We start from the raw sequence: 25,520 nt of genomic DNA on the forward strand, positions 1-25,520 counted from the left end.
CATGTGTTGAAAGTGGAGGTCATGTGACCGCTGGATCTCGGAGCACAGGAGCAGGCCGTCTGCAGCAGGCACATGTGTGCTAACTGGGTAACTGACACAGATGCACTGAGTGTCCTGAGTTCACTTCCTGTTTGCACTTCGACTGAGGAGGTTTCCTTTGTCCTTCATTCTTGAGTACTTTATTCCATATTCCCAATCATGTTTACTTTGTCATTTCTCATAAACATATCACCTTGTAAAAGCATCAAAGTTTAAGTTATTTAAAGTTATTTTACAGCAAAACATTGGTAACGTCAAATCTGATCAAACCACATCCAGTTCTTATGAAGCAGATAATTATTAAATAATAATGATTTGATTACTTTAAACCTTCAATAAATAATATCTAAGGACGTTGTTTGAAAATGCAATTGTTTAATTAGTTTTGAATATCTAATGTTGACAATCATTTCATATAGGTTTGAAACCATGTTTTCAGTCTGGTCTGCAGTGTATTTCATTGTCACCAGAACATTGTCACACCAATGTACATCCTTGCATTTTTTTTTTTTCAACAGGGCTATTTTTATAATGTGTGAAATGTGCATCGCCCAGAAAGTGGATGAGATCAGGCAGCAGCAGAAAGAGGAGGTGACAAAAAACTGCAGTCAAGTCAGACGGTTTCCAGCAGCCTTCAAAGAATCTAGTCCCAGAATTACATCATGTTAAACCAATCATTAGGACATCTTTGCAGCTCGTGTAGACCACATTCACTAGCTTTATAACTGAAACACTGGGCCGATTTTAGTCTTTGGAAGTCACATTTACTGAATAAATGTAGCCTACAAAGAACATTTGTGTAAAGATACTCATTTTAAAAACATACCTAAAATTACATTTAAATCAAGTATTGTATACAGTCTAAACATTATCACATACAGTAGCCTACACATGGGGAGGAAAAGCTGCAAGACAATTGTGTTATTATTTTAATAGATTTTTTTGTCATCTCACAATTTAGAGTTTGAGGACTGAACTATAACTAAATATTCTGTCTCTGCCAGACAAATACCCTGGGTCTTGCAGTCAGTGGCATCTCTCTCTAAAACTGCAGCCCAATAGATGCTTCTGTTTTCTTTGCTGTTTCATGTGTATCATTCAGGAGTCAGTATAACCTGCTCCGTTAAGCAAAACAGTGAATCTAACTTTTTCCTTCAGCAGGATGTGATATTCTGGTGAAATTCCCCATTTCTATATGGAGATCAGTAACATATCACACATTATCACATTTGAAAGCCGATGAAGAGCTGAGACAATCAAGGAACCATCTGCTCACTAGAAGTGTTTAAATGCAGCGATCACACCTTTGGTGTTTGTTCATGTTCGTCTATGCCATACAGACCAAAAAAAGTTAAGTCAGAAGTAATACTTCAGTTGAACAAGTACCACTGCACTACCTTTTTATCTATTGCACTCTCATAGAGATTTACTGTATATGTCGAGTGATGCTTCAGTGTCAAGTACTGTATCTGATCCTCTGTTGGGCTATAACTATACTTTTAGGACTTCCTACTATGAGGTTGATAGTTTGCAACTTCAATTTAAAGTCAAGTAATAGCTCAGTGTTAGAAATTCATTTTGCAAGACAAGCATGGCAATGACTTATCTGATAAGGTGCACTGAGATAAATATGAACATGCTGGTGGCTAGGTGTTCTTAGGTGTTCTTAGGCCTACTTATTTTTTATTTCATTTTACCAAAGCCAGGGTTCCATAAATGCAATATGTAAAGCTTTTGGATAGCTGTAAACTAGAACACCTGTCAATATGCTGTTCTGTTAGATCTTCACATGTACAATCGAGTCTAAATGTTTTAGTATGAATGTGACGCATCTAGGTTGATTATATATAATATAATGCATGGATGGTTGTCAACACCAAGAGCCAAAATGATACAAGAACAGTGATGAACCAGCTAAATCCATATTAATACCTGAAGTGGAACTGGACTAGTACTGCTTATGTAAAAACAAAAGTTGTATAAAGCTGTGGCTCCAGTGGAAGCTGCCCAAAATCGAATAATGAAGTCATGTCACTTGAGTTAGGGCCAGTTGAAGCATTTTCACTACTAATTAGTGGACAGAGCGTCTGGGTTCAGGAAGTGGACCCAACGTTTATTTAAAAATTGCCCTATATCTCACTTGATTTATGATTTATGATTTTTGTAAATGATGGTCCCATTTTGAGTAAAACAGATGATGAAGCTTGTGACTGACAAGTCATTCTGAGAGGTTCGTCCAGTCGGCTCAAAAAACTCAGATCCAATTGTAAAACTAGGCAGTGCTGATCAGATATTAAAGTTTTCAAAGACATATTTTAGTGAACTGTTGTAGCAGTAATACGAGTGTTTAAAACTAGGCAAAATAGAGTCAGAACAAAGCACAGCACAACTCACAGTCTGTCAGCCATCAGCTGCACACTTTCCAAATATATTCATTTCTGACCAAGATGGAAACATCCATAATGCCAAACTCGAGGTTTCAGAATGGTTGTCCACAAATCAACGAGTTATGTCATGGTGGATTAGAAAGAGCTTCCCAGAACTCTGTAGCTCACTCCTCATGCTTGAGGCTACCTGCTTCAGGCTACAAGCATGTCACACCTGAACCAAACTGCTGCCAGTTGGATTGCATTGTGGGTAATGTAGGCCCCAGGTATTTGACAAGAAAGAATATGTGGAATGAAAAATATCTTTTTTTTTTTTTTTTAAGCTGTCAGACAACTGTGTCAGACAATGTTACTGGAGTACAATAGAGACAGAGTGCAATTAAGTCCCACCTACACTGGAGGGGAAAACAATCCATCACACCATTGACTTTGTATTGCATGAAGGTGCCTCCTTATCACTTCCGTCTGCTGGTAAACAACAGCTAAAAGCTGCTGTGTGGGATGCACTACCAACAGGGTAAAGAACCCAAAAAGCTTTCAAGTTCTTGGGTCATAAGTTGCAGAATTGGAAAACATAGACGACAAAAGTGGATACAGGCCATATGAGATGACGCAGCATGAGTAGGATGAATGGGAGAATTGTGGGTCCAATACAGGATGAAGCTAACTAAGGTATGGAAAGCCTGGTTTGATTGTTGTGAGTTGTATATAAAAAAAACCATTCAATGGCCCTTTCATTTCTCTGGTAGACATTGTGTGCTGAAATGATCCTTTGCTATGTTAAAATGTAATGTTTTTAGCTAGCTACAGGCATTGTGTTGTGTGTGCTGTGCTTTAAAGGATGTAAAGGGTGTTTGCTGGATGACAAAAAGAAAATAACAGCATGTCTCTCTGATACTTTTTCTCAATAGACTGGCTTAAGTTCACTTAGATAATATATTATTCGTTTGATTTTTCAAAACTAGTTTTTATTTTTATAATTATTATTTTTTTAGTACAAGAAGAGTTACAATTGAACTTAAAACACCCAAGAAGAAATAAAAGAGAAGCGAACAAAGAGAATTTATAATCATCATTTACTGTATAGTTCATGGTCATTTTCCTCATACTCATTCCAAGTACAGGTCTCTGGAAAGCAGAATTGACTGACAGAATGACAGAACAAACACAGAACAGTTGAAACGGAGACTTATTTGAGCTATTCTCCTCTGGTTTTGCATCAGCCCAAGCACACATTGGACAATCTTTTAATACCACTTGGAAACACACACAGCAAGTTAATTTATCTTAATCATCATCGTCATCCATCATCATCATCACCACCATCACCATCAATCATATACTTGGTCTTCATTCTCACTCATGTAAGTCAGGATTGAGGAGGAAGGCAGTGTTTCTACCAGTATCCTTAAAAGAGAGCCACACAAGTTGTCATGCCACGCAATCAACGCCTTGTGCAGTTTTTTGGGTACGGTTAGGCTACTACTGGTCCGGGATCATCTATCTCAGGTTGGCATTTGTATAAAAACTATATAGGAACACATGTAAAAACAGGGGAGAATCAAATCATTATCCAACTGAAAATAATGCAGATGTTTTCATAAAGTCTTCTATGTCTAGCAACACTTAATAACACTTATGTCTTCTTTTTGTCCTTTTTTAAATTTTATTCAAAAATGGTTGAGGAGCAGTTATAGTTTGCATCATCTATACAACAGGCTATAAAACACCACTTTGTCACAGTCCAGAAAGCACATATAGATGTGGTTGTACTGTATATAAACATATGTACTGTAATAAGATAATTTTGCGTGCATGGCTCCCGATTGATTGCCTCTTGAGGCATCCCCATGACTCTGAGGAAACCCTCTCCTTTGAGTTCACACGATGTGAAAACGAAGGCCTCCAGATTTCTTACTGGCACAATGGACATATTCTTCTTTTAAAAGGTAGTCTTTCATGAGAAACTGCCATCCATTTTCATCTTTGCGCTGTGGCAGCTCAGTCAGCCAGGTATTAGTCTTTGCCGGCCATCACTGCCTCTTCAGTGTGTACTTTGGCTGATTCCTCGGACATCCATCAGGGATATTTTTTGTCTATGAATTCACCATCACCTGATATTTTTTTTCCCTCTTCATCCGCAGTAAATGTTTGGCGTATTTATGTATGTATTTATTTATGCATTGTGTCATTTTCTGTAGAAAAAGTCTCAACAACACAAACACAGGCAATGTAAATGAAAACATTAAGTTTTGTAATGCTGAATCTCCCTTTGCAAAGTGCATCTGCGCTCCTCTGTTTACCAGAAACAAGGGAGTTAGATCACATTATCCTGGCCAAGGAAACAAGTCACAGATGGGTTAATGTTGTTTGGTTGACATGTTAGATATGTATTCAGTTAATTTTCATATGGTTGCCAGAGCCATTTTTCCATCAGTCTCTTCCTGGACAGTAAATCTTGTCCACTGTCTCGAGTGTTTGAGTCTAAAGAAAGTTATTTTTTCATTTTTCATACTTACTTTTCAGAGCATTGTCTTATAGGAAAAAATGACTAAATAATGTTCATCTTTGTTATTATACTGTACACAAGTCGATGTCCTGATTTGTCTTTTCAATAAATGTTTAAGTTGGTCAGGCAAAGACCAAAGCTTTGACAATCACACATAGTACTCCTTGTCCTTGTTCTTCTTGTTCTTGCTTGAGGTTTTTGCGGTGTTCACTGGTTTCTCTTTGACAACCGTGCCGTTGGACTGCGCTGAGTTGCTGATGTAGTTGCGACTCTCGTCCACGTGGTACGAACCTTCATCTCTGTTCCGGTATTTGTACATAGCATAGAGTAGGATGAGAATACACAGCGCCGCTGCTGCAACAATGCCAACAACCATCCCCGTCGTGCTGCTGGACTCCCGAAAGACATCCGCCGTGCCTGGGTAACCCTTTGGTCCAGCGCCAGTGGGATTGGCTGCAAGGGAGATGGAGATATGATTACCACAAATTGACTAAGTTCCCCATCTTTTCCATTTCATCATTATTACTATAACTTTATTTATGGTAGTGAATGAATGCATTTCTTCTCTGCATGTGTGGATCAATAATACAGCTTAATGTTGAATGATAGTACAGTCATCGTGCCTCAAGGTTGCTGAAACTTAAAGTAGATGTTGGCTGATAGGATTGGCTTTCCTGCCCTAACAGAAGTGCAAGCAGTTACATAGTGTAGAGACAACAATGTCACATCATTAGTGATGTTAAATAACATGACAAGGTGAGGGTGAAGTGGGCCCAGGCATATTTATTCTACCTTACTTAAATAGGTTTATACAAATGTAGAATCAGATTCTTAAGTCCTTTAACAATCCAAGTGGTATGCAGCTGAAACTGTCAAAAATACCCTCAGAGTTAAATGAGACACAAATACCTCCGTGGATTTTCTTATAAAACTCTTAAAGACTATTTTTTACATACTTTGACAGCCACAGAATCCAAAAAATACTCAAGAAATTTTCTTGAAATGCCACACAGTCTTTTCCGCAGCACCCTCAAGATAAAGTATAAGTAAAGTATCTATTAGAGCTTTCAATACATGTAGGAGCAGGACATTATAGTAGACTTTGCCTTAAGTGCATGCCATTTTACCTGTCAAATCTTTTGCCTATCAGTATTTGAATTTCTGGAGAATATTATTCTGATGACATTCACTGAACTACTGGATTAGGTAAGACACTTTAGTGTAAAGAGACTTTTGCAATAAGAAGCAAAGCTGAGAAGAAGACTAATGTATGTTTCATTAAGAAGTAAAGTTAAAAAGCTCACAGCTCTTAACATGTCTTACAGCACAGTCATGAATGAACAGACCACCATCTCCAACATTTACTATATATTCAAGCAGCATGACTGCAACACAACAGTCTGTGAAAATAAATCTTTCACAGAGAAACAATTCTTCAATTGACTCAGCAGATTTTGCCAAAGGCTGTCCCTACTTCTGTTCTGAGATGGTGCCATTCAACGGAGCATATTCAGAAAACACGTCAGCCCCCTGATATTATTCAGTCCTCCTGGCACATCTCTCTCTGTGTGTTTTTGTAGCAGTCATCATTTCTGCTTAAGCCCTCTTTGTTGCATTTGTGAAATCCAAACACTCAACACTAACATTTGGAAATGAAAGCACTCTGGTTCCACTGGATTGGGGAGAAAAATATATATATTTGAGGGATTTACAGCTGAGTTCAGATCATAGTCGTGTTGACGGGAAGATGTCGCACATCGATTTGCATTTACACTGAGCAAACAAACAATGACAACAGCAACATAAATAGCTTTGTTGACGTGTAGGTCTGACTCATTTCCTTTGCGTTGACTGGACAGTTAATGTTAAATGTATCTAGCAAGCGTTGCATTATTCCACTTTGCTGCTGCTCCTTGTCCTTGGCCACAGACTGCTGAAACACTCTTACAGAGTGATGCTCTGAATATACTTTAACAATGGGAAAGTGGTACTCTGAGGCAGTATACATGTATGGACCACTTTCCTACTTACTGTAAATGACCTTGTATAGTCTTTCATATTCATGGTCTTTTATACTTTTTTAAACTTTCTTTTTCATGTGTTTTCCTTATTATAAAGACTTATCATCCTGTGCAAGGTATAGAAGCACGTCATAAAAGTCTTTCAAAATCAAGGAAAACTTTGTTTAGCATGTTGATGATAAGGGCATAAGGCTTGTTAGCATTTTAATTACAAATGTGTTTAACAATGTATTTTCATAGTTTTACTAAGTAGGTATGCATAAGCTAGCAAGACTACTATATTTGGTCAAGCACACCATTCTGTAATTCTTAATAAGCAGTCTGCTCTGCTAGTATCTCCTGTGCTATTAAAGTGTATATTTTAGGGTGAAATTCAGTGCATTAAAGCTGTCTACAGTGTGTGCTTTGACTACTTTGGTTAAGATTAATGTTGTTTGTAGCTAAAAGTTAAGTATGTCTACCTGTTGCACTTTATCAGGGATTCATTTTTAGCTTGAGATGTATATAAGCTTATTATGTGCAGTCTGTTATTACCGGAAGAGTACAAGGCTACAATGCTTATAATTTGTCAGGACTGACAACAAATCACTGTGTAGGAGCTCTAGTACCACACATTTTCTATAACATTTATAACTTTTGTGAAAACTTCCATCATTCAGCTGGGGATGCTATACTCCAGCATAAAGCATACCGATTTAATGAACACTCATTATATATTGAAACTTAGGGCTAAGAGATGGGAATAGGCTCACCAACAGACCCTACTAGCCATTTAACATGTGCCATCCCTCATGTTTCATTTTGCCTGTCCCACTTTTCTCAGTACTCTTTTCTTTTGGGAACATTTCAGCTTTAATTTCGACCAAGCTTTAAAAAAAGGAATTTCACTCTAAAAGACAAAAATGGTGAGATTGTCCCTCATTATTTCAAACATTTGATCCGGGCCATTCATAGTAATATTTCCACACAACTAACTCCCTTCCTAAGCTACAACTCAGTATAGTAGAGTACAACACTCATGAAAAGAAAAAGACATGGAAAACAAACTTTTGGTCTTATTGATGTTCTTCGTCATGACCTTGTCTCATCCAATCAAACCCTTATTTTGTGACAGACTAACTTCCATGAGCATAGAGGGCAGTTCTTGTTCTCGTTGTATAGAAAGGTTGTTTCTCCCTGATCCGTGAAGGACAGGCAGAATTAATACGATGATACAGCACATCCCATCCTACATACTACTTTTGTGGCAGTCCCTCAATGTCAAACACGCACAAAATAAATGAAAATATAGTTCTTTGGGATTTTTTGGTCAAGGTGTCCTTCAGATTTCAGTAAACATATCCAACTACAGTATTGCAATTCCAATTGAAAGGACTGTGGAAATGTTTTATCCTATATACTTAAATCAAAAGGTAACCATGCTGCAAACCATGCTCATTTGTGTTAGATTTTAGGATGAATTTTGCCAGGCATCCATTGGCTTCCATTGATTTCTTTGCAATGCGATAATATTAGCTGACATTTGAAACTCTCTTAAACTGAGTGAATCTATCACAGTGAGCAACACATATCACTGCTTGGAAATGCAGTATGGTATGTCTGCACTCCTTTATGCTCTGGAAAAAGAGCATCTTTAACAAAGATTAATGAAGACTTGATGTTCACTGTGACGGATAGGATAACTCCAGTTTCAAGAGTCTGCCATTTGATTTTCATTACACGGAAATGAAAGGAAACCAATACCTGTCTGGAATTGCAGGATGTCTGTAGAATACCAAAAATAGATCTCAAAATCTAAAACTGTGCAGTAGGCATTTCCAATTACAATTGGCAAACATTACACATCATCCCTCTTTGGACAAATCTACACATCTATTTCACAATAATTATTGTTATCACCTAATGTTTGTACAATAATGTTTGAAATACTGAGAGGATGCTACACTTTACCCCCCGTCATAAGGAACATCAACTTACTCTCACAATTTAAATCTGCACTTAAAACCCACCTGTTTAAAATTGGCTTTTCTATCTGATTCAATTGCATTGTCCTATTTTAACCTGTTTTTAATGTTGTATTCTTGTAATTTGATATAATTTTTGTTTGTTTCTGTTATTTGCTGGCTACTCTCTTTTATTGTAAGGTGTCCTTGGGTGACAGAAAGGCGCCTATGAAATAAAATGTATTATTATTATATTATTACTTTAGAAGAAGCACTTGACCGAAAGAATGCAAAATATCAGAATACAATACAGTGCTCCTTATGTCTCTCATAGCCTCTTCACTGTTTCTCTCTCGTGCCTCACTCAGTGTTGATGGCTATAGAGATAAAGTATTATTGCGTTAATTTCTCTTCCCGAGTGATAGCCTAATGTTCAGACAAACATTGCTTTGAATGGTGTAATATTAGCCAATGACCCACCACAGATTGCACGTGTGTCTATTTTAGGTAGATCTTTATCATCTCAGGCTAAAGGGCATGAAAAAGTGTAAACTGTAAAGGGCAAAAGTCCTCTAGGCTGTCTGCCAGAAGAGGAGATGCTACTACTGTTCATTGACATGTTTTCTACCATGGTTAGACTGATCAGCGGTCCAAGTATGCTTCCAATGCCAGCAGACATTCAAGGACAAGCAGAGAGTACCACTGGGGGATTGAGTGTGACTGAGCGTTGCAACAGATTAGCTCTGCTTGTGACAAGCTCACTTATCCTTGCAGACAGGTGTGAAGAATGCTCTCGCCTTGTGGGCAAAAGCCACTGGTTGACACGGCTCTTCCCCAGAAAGCCATTGTGCGGGCATTAACGCTGAGTTACTTTCATATTTGCTATCTATCCTTTGTTCGGGGTCAAAAAGTTGAAAGTGTAGATAACATAGCGGGTTGATGGAAGAGAGAGCTCTCGATGTGGCACTTGAGGGTTGTATATGGGACTTCAGCTGATTCCTACAGCAAGGTGAGTTAGAAGAGTTCAGGAGGCGGGTGGCCTTAGTCTGCTGTATCAGTAGTGAGTCATGTGGTAACAGAACCACGATGTGTTGTTCCTCCTCTTGTGATCTAACACCTACAGTTCTGGACTTTGCTATTTCCTCTTGCCTGAATCTGTTGATTGGCTCCCCACAGACAGACTTTGTCATTTGGAAACCTTCAATCATCTGACCACAACTTCCCTTTCATTATTGAAAAATAAAAAAAATAGTTGGTAGCTCTGTGATCCAGGAATTCAATTTTACATTTACACAGAAAGATTTCTGGCTGAAACTCTAATCTTTTCCTGCAAAATCCAATTTAATATCTTAACAAGGAGAGCTGAGGACTGACCACTACTTAAAGGATTAACACTGCATTCAGCACAGTGCTGACACAGCCATGTTTTGTCCAAAAAGATTTGCATTCATTACAGCTCATTAGCTTGCATTTAGTCTCAGCAGTGTCTATCAAATGGCCACCTGATGGCACACAGGGATCTTTCCTAGTCTCTAAGATTAACAGACACACCTGATGATGTGGCTCATTTGTTACCCACGAGTCCGGCTGTGCCCTCCTTTCCCTCAAGTTGGATTTGGGCAAAGTAATGTGACAGACATGAGGCCTTCGCGGGAGCCTCATAAGATCTCAGTCAAAATGCATCTGCCTGTCTGTTCATTAGCACTCCATCACCTCAGAATGAAGGCACATAAACTGTGAAAGAAATAGCGCCTGAAACAAGTGTTTAAAATGATGGCGGCTCTTATACGCTCTACTCGAGCGTACCCAAGGGTAAAATTAGACATGGAGAAAATGACCTTAAAGTGGCGCCTGGCTTCATGGCGGCATGGCGGGGGTGCACTTGTGAAACGATAGAGCTAAACTCAGGGGGGTTAACTTTTGAAGGATTGCAGTTGTGTAAAAGCTGCCAGAATAACTTTCTCCTCTCTGTCTCATCCCATAGCGAGACTTAAATTACAGTATCGCACCCAGACCATCCTAAAGTCCTTGCTGCTTTATTCACAAGGACAACAGTTAATGTTTCAGTCATTTAGTCACAAATCATTTGCTTTCACCAAGCCTGAAAATCCTTTTCTGAAAATCCTCTGAAAGACATGCACAAAGAAAACAGTAAAAGGGGAACATAGAGTTTGTATATGACCCTGATCCATAAATGTTAGTGAAGAAAATGAAACAGTCTGGCCAGGAATTGCATTTGCCATACAGAGAGGCACTGAAGAGTGCAATGACATGAGCACAGAGATTGGTTTGGCTTCAATGTTCTGGTTATTGCAGGTTTTATTTGACAGCCTCTTTTCTCTTAATTCAACCTGGATTCTTCAGTATGGATACATGAGCTCGCCTCCCTGAGATATTAGCATTGGTGCAATGGAACTTGTCATTTAAAAGCCTTTGAAAAGCCTGATGTGATTTCCCTTCTTTTTGCCTGACTTCTTTTTGCCACGTGCGCTCAAGGAGAGGAATGGGATCAGAGATTCCACACTGTCAGGCAGGATTTGAATAAATGGTCCTCTTCAAAGACTATTTTTCCTCATTTGTCTGCAGCGAGAGGGTTCATTTGTTTTGTAATTTGTAACAGGGTGAGCAGGTTGACGGGGGCCACGTATGAAGGAAAATATGAAGAGTGGAGACGAGGGGTTACTTCAGGTGCGTGTGAGGCTTGTTGAGAGGTAATGGAGCAACCAGGACTACTTAGAATATATTGAATGGACAGCCTGGGCTTGACCTCTCATTAACATAATGGTCCAGGAAGAGTTTTGTAGAGTGCAATGCTCTTTCATAAAAAGACGCACAATAGCAAGGCTGAGTTCATGTATCAATCAAAATAATCCAAAGACTTTGAATTATTTTTAGTTAGAAGGTAATGAAAGGATTTTATGTGAAGCTCTCTGCAACCTGCAACAGTTGATAAACATGAGCAGTGTATCGTGCATCATTGAGAGTTTGAGGAGGTGTGGCTGTGTGGTGCCTTCAGAGCAACCCAGGCTTTGCTGGCATGCTCAGTGACACATTGCTGTTATTCACTCAGATTAGTGTTATACCATCTTCTTACTTCACATATCCAGCCATAATCACAAGCTGTCAAAACAGTCATATAGTTGGGGATCAGTCTGCAGACAGGTCACTGTATCAACTGCAGCAGAGCCAAAACACTTATTAAATCCCTCTTCCCTCTTTAATTATCTGTGTGTCCTCGAGAAATGATGCAAGCCATCCTGTACTTGTGACATGTGGCAGTATGCCTGATGACAGCATGCATGCGTGAGTCTGAAGTGGCTCTTCTCTTGCTGATGGTGGATGATGAACAGAGAGCTGAGTGAGCATGAAATGGGGTCCAAGTGAGAATTATTAAAAGGTGTTTGAATTAGTACAGTAAAAGGTATGAGACAGTTTAAGTCTCTGCCCTTGGGGGCTGGGGGTTGTCACTAAAAGAGGTGGGATGAAAGAAGAATGTCATGCCTATTCAGTTTGGAAGGGACGAGCCTGGAGTTCATCCCTTCATTAAACTCCAGTTGTGATACATACGGTTGGCCTATAACTACACAGCAGCTTGTGTTGACAAGATTGCACAAAAATAGTCTTCTGCTTCAAGAATCACATCTAAACCCCAGACAGATACTGTGTTATTGAAACATTTGGACACAAACTGTCCTGTGAACTGTGTCTATAAAATGTGAAGGCTATCTTATTCTTCAGTATCTCTTTATATGAAAGAATATTTTTTTTAAATCAAACTAACAGCTGATCCAGTGATCACAAATGTTTTTATGCCCATTTCTCTTGAAAGAGAAAAGTTAAGAGGTTTAGCACCACACAGAAGTGGAGACATATTCATATCCTCAAAACAACATAATTACAAAAGGGCACAAAGGTTTTTTTATGGTTGTTAGATGGGAAAATCAATTAATAAAAATGCATCTAATTGTGTCTTTAGAAATCATTTTACAGATTGGTCAATTATGAATTATTGCATAATATTTCCAGCCCCCAATTGACTTATACCATTACCATAACTGACCTTTGGCTCAGATTCTTCCCTTTCTTGGAAAAGCAAAGTCTTTCATGGCCTACTTAGGCTTATAAACAGACACATTGTGTTAGCATCAATGTCAGCACACCCAAAAGATGTGTGGAAGAAAAATAAAAATAATTGAAAAATATAAATATTGCGGGATCAGTAAAGAGAAAGACTGACAGTGAGTGTGAAATCCTGTTTTCTCTCAGAACACACTTAATTTAAAATAGACTGTAGAAAGAAGACTTTGGTGGCATAATCCTCACTGAAAGAGTGCAGAAAAACAAAAATGGCAACATTGTCTGCATAAACTGGCCACGTAGGCAGTAATAACAGCAATATGTTTTGCAAAAGAGCATGCTTGATGCTTGTAGGTCATCAGTGTTGTTTGATAGGCATGAGCACTGATCACATTTATTGGGCCTCCTGTCTTCAGAAGGCTTTTCATTTGTTAAAGCGTCTCTGTCTGTTGGCATGCACGGCGCATGCTACTGTTCAGCAAAGGATGGAATGAACACACTCGGAGCTCCAGCTGGGTATGATTGAATAACCTATTAAATGTGGGCAGTGACCTCTTAAGCCAGCACAGTGCTCTTAATGTTTCATTAATCTCACAGCTACTTTTAAAACAATAATTTACTCTAATTTTTTTACCCCCTTGCTGGGTACATTCTAGTCATTGCCATTGGGTTAAAGAGAGTATTCATTTGTCGTTTGATTTATTGGTTTACTCTGTGTATTGTTTCCCCATCCATAAATTAAATCTATTAAAGCAAATGTCAAACACATTAGTAGCTGCTAATGTCACTGCAGAATGCTCCAGGATAGAAAAAGATGAGAGAGCACAGAGTGAAGAGGAAACTAGATATGATTAACCTTAACCTGCCTATGGGCAATCCACAGTGAAGGGCTGCTGGAGCTGGGAATAAAAACACTCTGAGATTATTTGTGAAATGTAGGAAGGTGCATACACCAGAACTCACTTGCATATGACAAGGAACCCATTTCTTTCATATCAATTATGTTTTACATGACTACACATTATATTAATTATGGTGGATGTACCTGTGTAAACATGTCTAAATGACATCCGACTGATACAGCCAGTGTTAGGATATATCACTCTACTTCAATGCACTAAGAAAAAAGAACACGAGAGGCTGGGATCAGAGAACTCTGAGTTCAGAGGAGAGACATTGTGTATTCTGAAACCAAGAGCGTAAACTTATTTATGCTTTCCTTTATTTTTTCAGCATGATGTATAGTGGATTTGTTCTCCGGTAAAAAATTAAGGGGGTATAATTTTAACATGATACACTGACTATTCCTTTTAAAAGGCAGAAAAATTACTCAACTCCTATTTCCACTCCTCCTAATTCCAACAATATATCAACACAGAAATAAAACAATACCATCATTTTATATTTTTAGCTTTTACTCAACATGCTTAACCATAAATACCCTTCAGGTATTTTGGGAAATATGCTTACTTTCTGGAAGAGAGTCAGATAGATCCTACTCTTATATTTGTATGGTACACATAAAGCTACAACTGTCAGCCCGTTAGCCCAGATAAGCACAAAGACAGGACACAGGGGGAAACAGCTAGCCAGAAAGCTAAAACAGAGCATTGTTGTTTTCACACTACTTCTTCTTTTGTGCTGATTAAACAAAACAAGATATAGCATGTTAATTAACGAGCTTTAGAAGTGTTGGACAGAGCCAGGCTATGTTTCCCTGTTTCTTTACGCTATTGTTTGTGATAGCCTCATATTTACTGTACAGACATGAGAACAGAATGAATCTTGTCATCTAACGCTCTGCCAGGAAGTAATTTCCTTTAATTAAAATTTAAATTGACATTACATGTTTTTTTTTTTGTTTTTTTTACTTTTCTTTTTTATCCCAACCAACTGTATAATTTCAGATCTGGTGACTAGAATCTGACTGGGCTAATTTGAACAAATATGGAGGACTAGCAGCTATAGCATGTCCGCTCAGGGGAGGAAAAACCAAATGATGATGAACAAAGGCAGTTGCAGGATGTAACCTTGGATATGGGTCACCATGCAGCAGCTGCCCTCCATCAATGGCCTGCATGACGCCAATGAAATGAAGCAGGTAGGTAAGAGACATCCGTTCCATCTGACCCCATGCGGCTCGGCAACAACCTGTTCCATTAACTTCCACCATAAAAAACTGGTTGGTACTTGAAAATCAGCACCAGCCGCCATCTCGACAGACTGTTCATCAGACTATTTTCACATAACCAGAGCCCACATCTATATTTTCATCATGATTAGCCAACACTTCATCCTGGCCTTTAAGTGAACATTATCCCCCCTCCCCAGAAAATGCAGCGAGTCTGTGAGTCTGCTAAGCAAAATGTCAGGTTTTATACAACAATTCTGTGAGCTGAGCTCACATGGAAGCGAAAGCACTTGGCACATTATATTTTGCTTACCAATTTTCCAAACAGCACCTCAAAGTAGACGCATTAATGTGTGCCTGTAATCGTAGTCACAGTGATATTCAGCTGTCAGAGCTCTACTGCTGAGTATATGCACCCGAACTAGCCTCCTATTACAGATCAGATGTGTTGCAGCATCATGGGTCTGTGTATTCCTCAGTGGTTGTTCCTGAACTAGGGGGAGGGGGGATTCAATTTGCTGCAGTATGATCTAATCTGAGTCCTGCCGGGTGATAAGCTTTGCTGGTACCACTGGCTTTCCATGTTTCCGGGGGTAAGAGAAATAAAGCATGGCAATAAGTAAGTTTACCCGATTGATGTCACTCAACGGCTGATAGGGACTGCTGTGGGACGAGACTCCGGTGATATACAGGGTGATCTGGAGCTGACCTTGGGACCATACATAGCTCACATAATAGTCTGTTTCAAAGCGTGCCCCTTGGGATCACTTATGCACCAACATTACCAACATTATCTTACTGTATACATGTGCTGTGAAGCCTGAGGACCAGGTTGAAAGACAAGGAGATAGAAAAAAAAAAAATGCTCGTCTGCCCTCTGCTTTTGAGTTGCAAGACAGAACAGACAGTCAAGGTGTTGCTTGAAAAATGATATATTATTGGTGTCATTAAAAGGAGTCGGCCGAACAGTAATATGAGAAAGTAGTCCTTTATCAGCGACAGTGGATCTAGTTCTTTATCCACAGCAACGCCGTCTGAGATGTGGTGAGTGCTTGGCAGAGCGTGTGAATCGTTCTGAATGTAGATATTAATCAGGATACGGTGTTAGACAGCTGCCACCCTGGGAGCCCGCAGCTCTGGTGTCAAATCCCCTTCAGTGATCACAGAAGGAGAGGGATACTCTGCTCTGGGAGCGTGCATCCCAGAGCATCACACAGTTTGCGACTGATGTTTTGGCAGATGCCCTTGTCAAAAAATATCATAATGCAAGCTGCTAGTGTGAATCAGTTCGCAGGCAATCTCCTGTGTATGGCATTTGACAGAGGTAGCAGATGTACATTAGAAGTACCTATTGTGATGCTGCCCAATGGGAATATCACTTTAATGTGCAGTATGAGAGTTATAAGATGAAAGCGACTGTGGCAAAAGCTAATCTCGCCAGTGGAAGGCCAGAGAACAGGAAGAGAGACAGACTAGAAAGTTGATAGTCTTTGCTGTAGGGCAGACATTAATTTAGTGGAGGTTTTATGACTACATACTGATCGATAGCACATCTAGATGGAGTAGGGGGGCCTTGGGTCTGGACTTAATTGTTCTCTGTGTTTCCCATCACTTCAGACTGCATTTGAAAACCATTCTATTCATAGTCAGGAGCGAAGGGTTAGACTTAATTGCCTTTCATGTGTGGCAAGGCAAGAGATTAAAAGTTTGGTGGCATTGCAGGGAACAAACAGATTTACAATCCTAATTTGTCAAAATGCTGCTGATAAAAAAGACAAAAAAACAAAAAGGTATTTTCAAACACTTTGAGGAAAAAAGAACTGCCTCTTGTTGTTTTAAATTGATCAGGGCTCTTGAACACACCGTTTCAACCATAGAGATCAACATGTTTCCTTGTTTTATTAAGAGAAACACCTGATATTTGCAGCTATCACGAGCAATAGTACATGAGAAACAACAGGATGAACTCCCACTGCTCACTGTATAATTTAATTAACAACAGTGGGGACCTTCTACGCACACCCCTCTCTGGGTTTACCCTACTTGATATTGTGTTGAAGTCTGATAATTACGACTGTGTGTTGTTTTGTCTTTCTGAAAACCCGGTTTGTGCATTAATAAGTGCCATGAACTGATGAAGACGAAATAGGTGCTCAATTAGGACCGTAATAACCGCTGCTTTGACAAATACAAAAGACCTCAAGCTGTGGAGTTTGCAATGATATGATATGTTATGATTGCAACTATCAAAGATAGATTACGAAAAACATTACTGGGTGTTGGGTCTTGATCGGTGAAAACCAAACAATTCTTAAGCATGTTAGCCATTAAAAACCAGAAGAAAAAACAGCCTGAAATCCTACACTAACTTTCGACTAAATGAAAAAGAGAATATCAAGGAAATAGTTTGCAGAGTTACACAAGGATCAGATTCAGGTCTGGGCAGAAAAGGAATAGAAAAAGCAGCTAGTTAGCTTAGCTTCACCGGGGAAACTGACTCACGGTAACAAAGTCTACTTACCAGCACCTCAAATACAGTTATATATATATTTTTTGTTCAATTTGCCCAAAAACAGAAGTATAAAAAACGATACATGTAGTTTTACATGCTGTACTTTTTCTTGGCCTGGGGTTGTGCTAGGCTAAGCTAATTGGCTGCTGGCTGTAGCTTCATATGTAGAAGACAGACATGAAAATTGCGTAACTGTCAGCAAGAATGCTTGCTTACATGAAAAGACCATGAATACTATGATCATAAATGAATGTAAATAAAAAGTTATTGCCTTTTATATGTTCGTATTTTACGTCCCTGTATACTGAAATAGAAGAACCAGTAAAACCATTCTCTGTGGCAGAATGGAAGCTTCCCAGACAGATCTAATGGATAGCCTCCAGCTTGCTGTATCATGCAGTCGATGGTAGCCACAAGAAGAGTAACTCTCCCTCGGGGAAGTGTTCAAGCTCTAACTAAAACTCCAATCTGTTCATTTAAACACTGTGTGTTTGCCTAGAGTGTCTTGATGGAGGTGGGCTATGACACACAGAGACACACTGACACACCCAGAGAGAAGTAGAATAAAAAAAGATGACTAACCTAACCCACCTGAGCTCGGCTCACAGGGATCAATGTCCTCATCATCGCTCGGACACTCAGCGGATGCCACCAGCAGGTCGTCTGTTGTCTGCAAAGAGAGAGGCACACAGTGGAGTGGTGAGGGCATAAAATACTTAGGTGCATCAGTGAGGTAAGATGCTCCCACTCAGAACTAGCAACAGTGGTGTTTCCAGAGGTTAGGTTAAGGAGAGCAGGACGGATGAAATGTGAATCTAGACAGCTACACTGTTTGCCTGCTTGATTTATCTGTCAACACGGTCACACGCTGCCTGGCGCAGGAGCAGCTGCTACACCGCTTTCCAGGCAACACTATCCTTACCGAAATAAGATCTGATTATTGAGGAACAGCGGAGGCTAAAGTTCATAGCACAATTGTCAACTTGCATGCTCAATTTGTGCTGTACTGTGTTGCTTTGCATAGGGATTGTTAAGAGCCATTAGAAAAACACCTCTGACATTTAGAGGACAACCAGCCATGAAAGCTTAAAAAAAGAGATTGGAAAAGAAGGGCAGAGCAGCAGAGGTTTAAATCAATATTTTGTATTTATATTTGTGATTCAGCATCTCTTTTTACACAGTAAGCATAAAAAAATAAACCAAAATATATAGAGACGCTTCATTATTCTGCTGCCACATCTATTCTAATACAAAATCCATTTTAGACTGTTTTCGATGCACTTCCTCACCTGCCAAAACACGATACATTTTACCCTCTTGGAAAATCGGAAAGGGCAAACAAAAGACCAGAAAAAGTACACTGTAAAACATTATACTGCAATGTTCTTTTATAGTCTTGCTTCAGGCCATTTGATCAGCTCCGCGTTAAAGGTCATTTCATTTAAGCATGGCAGCCTCTTCAGGGCCGGGTTAGATTTTCGGTTACGGAGTGCTGCTAAGCAGAATAACCTGCTTCTGTATATTTAGCCTTGCACCTCTACTTATCCTTTTTCAACTAATATTTTTAAATCCTCAGATGCATGCTTGACAATATGTATTATACAGAATTTTTTTCAACTTGGGATATTTATGCGTGTGAATGCCACAAAATGAAAAAAAGAAAAAGGGGTAAGACATGCATTAGATCTTAAAAATGAAGATGGACGTGGAATTTTATTCAATTTGCGCTATTATTTCACTGATGTTTGACTGCACATCAAAATATATCTGTAAGTTGGATTAGTATTGACTCATCTTAAGGAAATTAAAGGTGATGTCATTTTGCTTAACATCCATCTGGCTGCATATAATGTGATTTTATTGTGACTGTAACATCATTTTGACATGCTGAACACGGACCAACATCATCTTTACATAATAGACCTGGAAATGATAGATCAAACCCATTAAGGGAGTTGTGGTGGAGGGCTGTTTTTGGTGCATCTGTGCTGGGTGAGGCCTGGGGAAGCCATCCAAATGTAAATTTAATTTGCTGTGCATGAGGCTGATATACAGTGTCGGCCATCCAGATGGCAAAACCGCCGGATCCTGGAGTGCCACATCCATCACTTCAGCCTTGTGATTTGTTTTTCCTGGCGGGAGATCTTGACACTCTGCACTCACTGGCAGAGGTGCGGGAATCAAGGAATCAATACTCCCTCTCTCTCTTCTTCCCACCTTACCACTCTCTTTCTCTCTCTCTACCTCTCACGTCCCTCTTCTCCTCTCCCTTTCCTTTCAACTCTGTCCTTCAGATTTATTTGCAAGCAGAGAAGAGGAAGCAATGTGAGTGGGTGTGGGTGTACTAGATGTAGGTTAACTCCCAACAGACTAACCTGAGTGGAGGTGTATGCCCGTTCATATTTATACGCTTCTGTCTCCACATTCCAGTCAGAAGGTTACAGCCTGAGGCCTCACACTCCATCATCACAGTGAAATCCGATAATGAATATGGATATTTGTTTATCTGTTTACAAGAGAACCTTTGATTTTATAATTAAAAGTTCAGACATCATCTGGTTGTACAATTTCAAGCTATGATTTCTCTGTTTTTGCTTTGCTTGTAAAGACAGGAGAAAATATTAATATGTCGTTTGACTTTATGAAATTATATCATTATGCCTGACCTTTAAAGATCTGCATTATTTTGGACCAGACTGCAATAAATGAATAAATAACAGAATAAATGTAATAAATGTAAACCTAAAACTAACCAACCAACCAACCAAACAAAAAAAACAACAACTCACAAACAAACAAAACACACAATTTATCAAATTAAAGAAACATTCTAGGAAGAGAGAGTTATACGGGTGGACTGATAACACTCTCATGGTTGTGCTGAAGCTTAGCATAAAGACTGGAAACAGTGGGAAACAGATAGCCTGGCTCTGACCAAAAGAGAGAATCTTTGATTTTATAATTAAAGGTGCGACATCTCAACTAGTTATTTATGAGATTAATGTTCAGTTTAATAACTGTAAGCAACTGACTAAATCTATCATTACACCTTGATTGAGACTTTCAAACAAGTGGCAGGGAACCATGATATATACTTTCATAATGACACGGTAAAATGTCATATTTCACCCTCCAAGGACAAAGGCTGTGTGTATATGTGCGGAACCATAGCTCAGTGGTGCCTGTAAGCCACCTGTACATCCAAACCTTCTTTGATCTTATCAAAATATCAACTTATGCTATACTTTTAAAATGAATATTGTGTGTGAAGTGGATGTAAGCCTCTGAATCACAACACTAAAATGGATTCACATGTTACCGAGTCTCAGTCTGCCAGCCAGGATTAGTGTGTAGGTCAACATTTTGATGTGGTCATGACCTGGTTGAAATCCAATAACATTACCAATTCATGGTGTCCCCCTCCAACGCTTGGCTTCTTTTTCACCCGTGACAATTCAATGTGGGCTATGTGAGAGGCTTACCATGCAATTTAGGCACTGTGATGAAAACTGACAGGTAGCTTGGCCGGGGTGTCTGAAAAGGACACTGAAATCTTAGGAGATCTTTTTCGAAAAGAGCTGTCCTAAATAACACAGGATATTCATGTGATGATTTTCAGTTAAAAATAAAAACGAGGTTTCCTGATTTAAATGGCACCTTTTTTGTAAAGTTTTCCAGATATGCTGTATGTTTCTGGGCAGGTTCGTTAGCTCTGCAGAGTCAAGTTTACTGATGCAGAGAGCATCATACCCACAGGAAAGATGGTGCAATAGATAAGCGTATAAACAAGATGTACCTGTAGTTCATTTTATGAAGGTACTTCTAAAATGCTAAAAGCAAAAGCCCGGGGCTTGCAAAGCATCATTAATCTAGTGGTAAAGTGCTGAAGCCATGGTGAACCTACAGCACAGCTCATTTATCTGCCTCTGCTCAGAGCAGCAGAGAGCACATTCCTATGAGATGCACTAAGAAAACCTGGGGAGACAGACAGGACTATGAAGCACACAAAAAGAAAAAGAGACACTATAGAGAGAAAACCTGCTTTTAGTGTTTATATAAAATCTATGAAAATGATCATAGTTTCTGAGTACAGTGTCATTTCAAATACTTTCAGTGTCAGTGTAGTTTTAAACATAGTACAAAGAAATAAAGACAAACAAATCTCAGTAGACCTCATAGTGAAGTAAAGCTATCGACTGACCTCGGCTCGTGCACTGATTGAACCATCAAAAGGATGTGGACCAGGAAATTCCAACCTGACTCAGCCAAAGGCACCCTGGTGCTTTCTTTAGCACTGTCATGCTGGTTTTCGATCTCTGAGGATTGATAATGGTGCTCCTTAATGAGATGTCCGTGCCAAGTCGTGGTTTGCATGTGCTTGCTAAAGCTTAGTCAGCATTCTCATTCTGCTGGACACCAGGTTATCTACAACTCTAAAAACACAGATCTGTTCAACCCCGCCAATGCTCACCTACACAGTTTATAATGCCATTCTCTAATAACTGCTGTATGGAGTAGATGGCTTTTCTATAACGCACTGGATCTGTACATTTCTCCCCTGAATGGATGTTTTCCCCTCTTAATCCTGGGCTGAGGGAGGGGTAGGGAAAGGGAGGGCTGCTCTTCAGAGAGCATGCTGTGTGCTGCTGCCCCCGGTGCTCAAGAGCAAGAGACACCTTCTCTGTGATAACCTGTCGGCATGTCTCTATGGAGAGCCAGGGGTTTTCACATTGTTTTCTCTCTGGTCTAATTTGATGAATGCTCTCTGGCACACAACATGTCTCTTTGGAGACGAGCTGAAAGTCAGGAGGACACTGAAGGCATCTGAAGGGTTTATCCGAAGCAGGCCTCTGCTGTCCTGGTAATGTATTCCACTGAGGATGCTTGCTGTTTTCTTTTGCCGTGCTGTTTCCAGAGTAAGCCCTGTTTTTGTATCCAATACAATCTCTTGTTCTGCAAATATGTTTCTCTTGTTGTTTTTGCTGATTGGTGACAATAGTAAATTAATATCGTTTTACTCAGTGTCCATAATCTGTTCCTTATTAGGATCTGGTGGTGTAAATCCCAATACTTTTTCAGAATGCCAAAAAAAAAAAAAAAAAAAAAAAAAAGGCTGTATCAGCCAGTTAATTCTGGGTTGATTGAAAAATGAAAAATGAAATGGCTTAGCCACACGGTATTATTACACATAAAAAAAACAAGATCCAGATCTTTGTCTGACTACGCCTGATCCTTCACGTCCGCGACCCATATACGAATACTGCACACGATCCATTAGACGTAAGCGTCCTACTGAATAACTGTTCCCCACAGGCTGTCACTATTTTCAGACAAGACCATACAAGGAAGAAATCACTGATACCAGAAGAGGACTGCGTGGAAGTCGCTCCATATGTGGTGCATGTTGAAAGTACCAAAGCTGTGCGACTGGAAAACTGCACGACTTCTTTCAGTTTTTACATGGAAATGTTCATAGTTTTTAGTGATGATATTTTATTCTAATTCCACTTTCTATTCCAACATAGCAGGTTTGAGCATCTTAATTAAAGAAAATGATTAGTCTCTAAGTATTATATTTGATAGTACCAAGGGTATTGCTCCACTAATTATAATGCTAATAGGTATTAGATATCTTGAACATTTTTTGGGATCCTTTTCTACTTTTTTGGTTCAGCTGGTTGACTGAGAATATACTTTTACAAATATAATTAGCCTTTTTAATTTAGTCAAAGTCAAAACAAATATATGAGGAATAATATGAGCGATGGTCAGAAAAAATCCTGACTGTGAAGTTTGTTCCAACTGTATTTGGTATTGTCCTCATGTTTCTTTCATTTCCATTATCTCATGATAGTCCTGGATAAATCATATCAAAGGTACACTGAAGTCTCCATTTTCATGTCAATACATAAGATAAAAATTCTACATCTTGTCTATAATTGGCACAGAATTTAAGTCGAAGCTCCAAATGCCCCTACAAGTAGAGGAACAGGAATTCTATGTGTTCATGCTCAGACTATGTGCCATTATTTCTCATGCTGGCACTGATTTACACTGATGGCGGCCTACGAGTGTCCAGATCTGACCAGAGTTGTGGTCTGCACCGACTAATTGGGAGGAGTTTGTTGTCCTAAGCTCCACACATCATTAATGTGCCTGTGAGAAATAGAGGCAGAGAGGCAGGCGGTGGGTCAGCGGATAGAAGCAGCTCATGGTTGGACACGGGATGAATTTACCCATGGCAGCTATCACGCTGCAGCAGCAGCAGCTCTTATCAGAACGCCTGATGACATCCAAGCATCTAACTTAGCACCCTGGAACTAGGTCGATGTTGATGAATAATTTAGTCCCAGATGCTCAATAGATTCCAACTGAATAATGAAGGCGTGTGGGCCTCTAAGACTGTGAGTTCAGCTCGGTGTATTGCCTGGCCTTCGCCCACACTCTTTTTACTGCTGGTCTGCCAAGCTGTCAACATCGCGGACTTACACACAGACTTCAGCAAGGCTGGAAGACAATGGAATGACACTATCACAGCGCAGCTGTGCAACAAACACTGGTGGGTTTATAAAATATATAACATGCCTATCGTGTTCAAAGCCTATCATGTTCAAAACATCTTGATTTGCTGGGCTTTTTTAACAATTAAAGAAAATCTCCAGAGAGGCTTCAGGGTAACACGGCAGATGTCGCTACTGCAACACAGTCGTATCTGTCTGAGAGTAGAGTGATACACAATAGGGAATAACGGGCAGAGTAAAATATTCTCTACTGTATCATCACTGAAGAGAATTTACATGTTTACTTACAAGAGCGTTATTTGTTATTTTTTCCAAATATATGTTTAGATGCACACATATCCCACACACAATATACATCTGTCATAATAGGAAAGTCATGCATCTTGTAACTGTGAATAAAAGGCTAACAAGACATCTGGACATCATACAGCTTGACCTATTATTTATGTTAATTACTGTATAGACACAGTTGAGTTTACACAGCTATTAAAAAAAAAACTATTTCAAATTAAGTTAATTAAATATGAATTAGTTGTCACTGAACCTGTACTGCATCCTCATCATTTCATGAAAAACAAAAACACAATCGTTCTCTCAACAACAATCCTGACTTTTGTGACTTCAGTAATTTGTAATACAACAAATTATATAATTTTGAACATAAGTAGGCTTCAGGTAGATAATGTGATTTTTCGCCAGAGAAATCATGTGGAAAAAAAAAGAAGAAAAAAGAATTTAGGTAATTTTTAAAGGCAATTAAGACTGAATAATTGGTGCTTCTTTTTATTTTGACTGCTTGTGTTTACTTTAATGTAAAACTGAACGTGGTAGACAGCTGTTTTCACTTGCTAAGTTATGAGACACCGTCCCTTTTGGGAGAAAGGCTCTGCTTTATTTAAAACGAAGCAGCTGTTGCTGCAACTGGACCTCAGGCAGAGTATCAGAGTGTCATTAAAAAAAGAATGGTCGGAGGCTCTCCATCTCCTCCCCTGGTACCCACATGTTCCTGTCTTGCCATACATCTTCCTCGAGGCTTAAGTCACTGCACCCCAGACAGTCTAACAAGGTGCTGGGAGGCAGCTTCACAAACCTTCACCACAGCGCACAGTGGGTGTACCATACAACCTACAAGCATGGTGTCACAAAGGAACACACACATTCCCAAGCCTGGTAGTGACATTTTCTTTATAACCTGAACCATAAATTTAATTCAAAATTAGAAATAAAATATACTTTGAAAGGATTACAGAAAAAAAATGTCTTTGATTATTTCTGTTACACAAGAACAGTCTGCTGGATTCAGTCTGTCCAGCTGTTTGTGTGTACAGTATGTTTGCAAAAGAGCATTGGATTTCATTATTACTGAGGTGTGTAAAGGTT

General features: G+C 39.3%; 1 protein-coding gene across 33 annotated transcripts in view; it reads right to left on the reverse strand.

Annotated features, from left to right (window-relative positions):
- Positions 1 to 3,441: 3,441 nt before the first annotated feature.
- Positions 3,442 to 25,520, reverse strand: part of LOC104918691 (neurexin-1a) — a 239,659-nt gene continuing 217,580 nt past the window's right edge. For 21 of the 33 annotated variants that reach the window (XM_027272825.1, XM_027272863.1, XM_027272829.1 and 18 more), the window contains 2 exons: positions 18,202 to 18,289; positions 3,442 to 5,388 (listed from right to left, as the gene is read on the reverse strand). In XM_027272825.1, coding sequence (XP_027128626.1) covers positions 5,084 to 5,388; positions 18,202 to 18,289 — 393 coding nt within the window. In that variant the 3' untranslated portion in view covers positions 3,442 to 5,083. The remainder of the gene's footprint in view (positions 5,389 to 18,201; positions 18,290 to 25,520) is intronic. The other 12 variants (XM_027272888.1, XM_027272878.1, XM_027272804.1 and 9 more) reach the window with 4 other exon arrangements.

This window comes from Larimichthys crocea, chromosome III (genome assembly GCF_000972845.2).
Source record: "Larimichthys crocea isolate SSNF chromosome III, L_crocea_2.0, whole genome shotgun sequence".
NCBI lineage: Eukaryota > Metazoa > Chordata > Actinopteri > Sciaenidae > Larimichthys > Larimichthys crocea.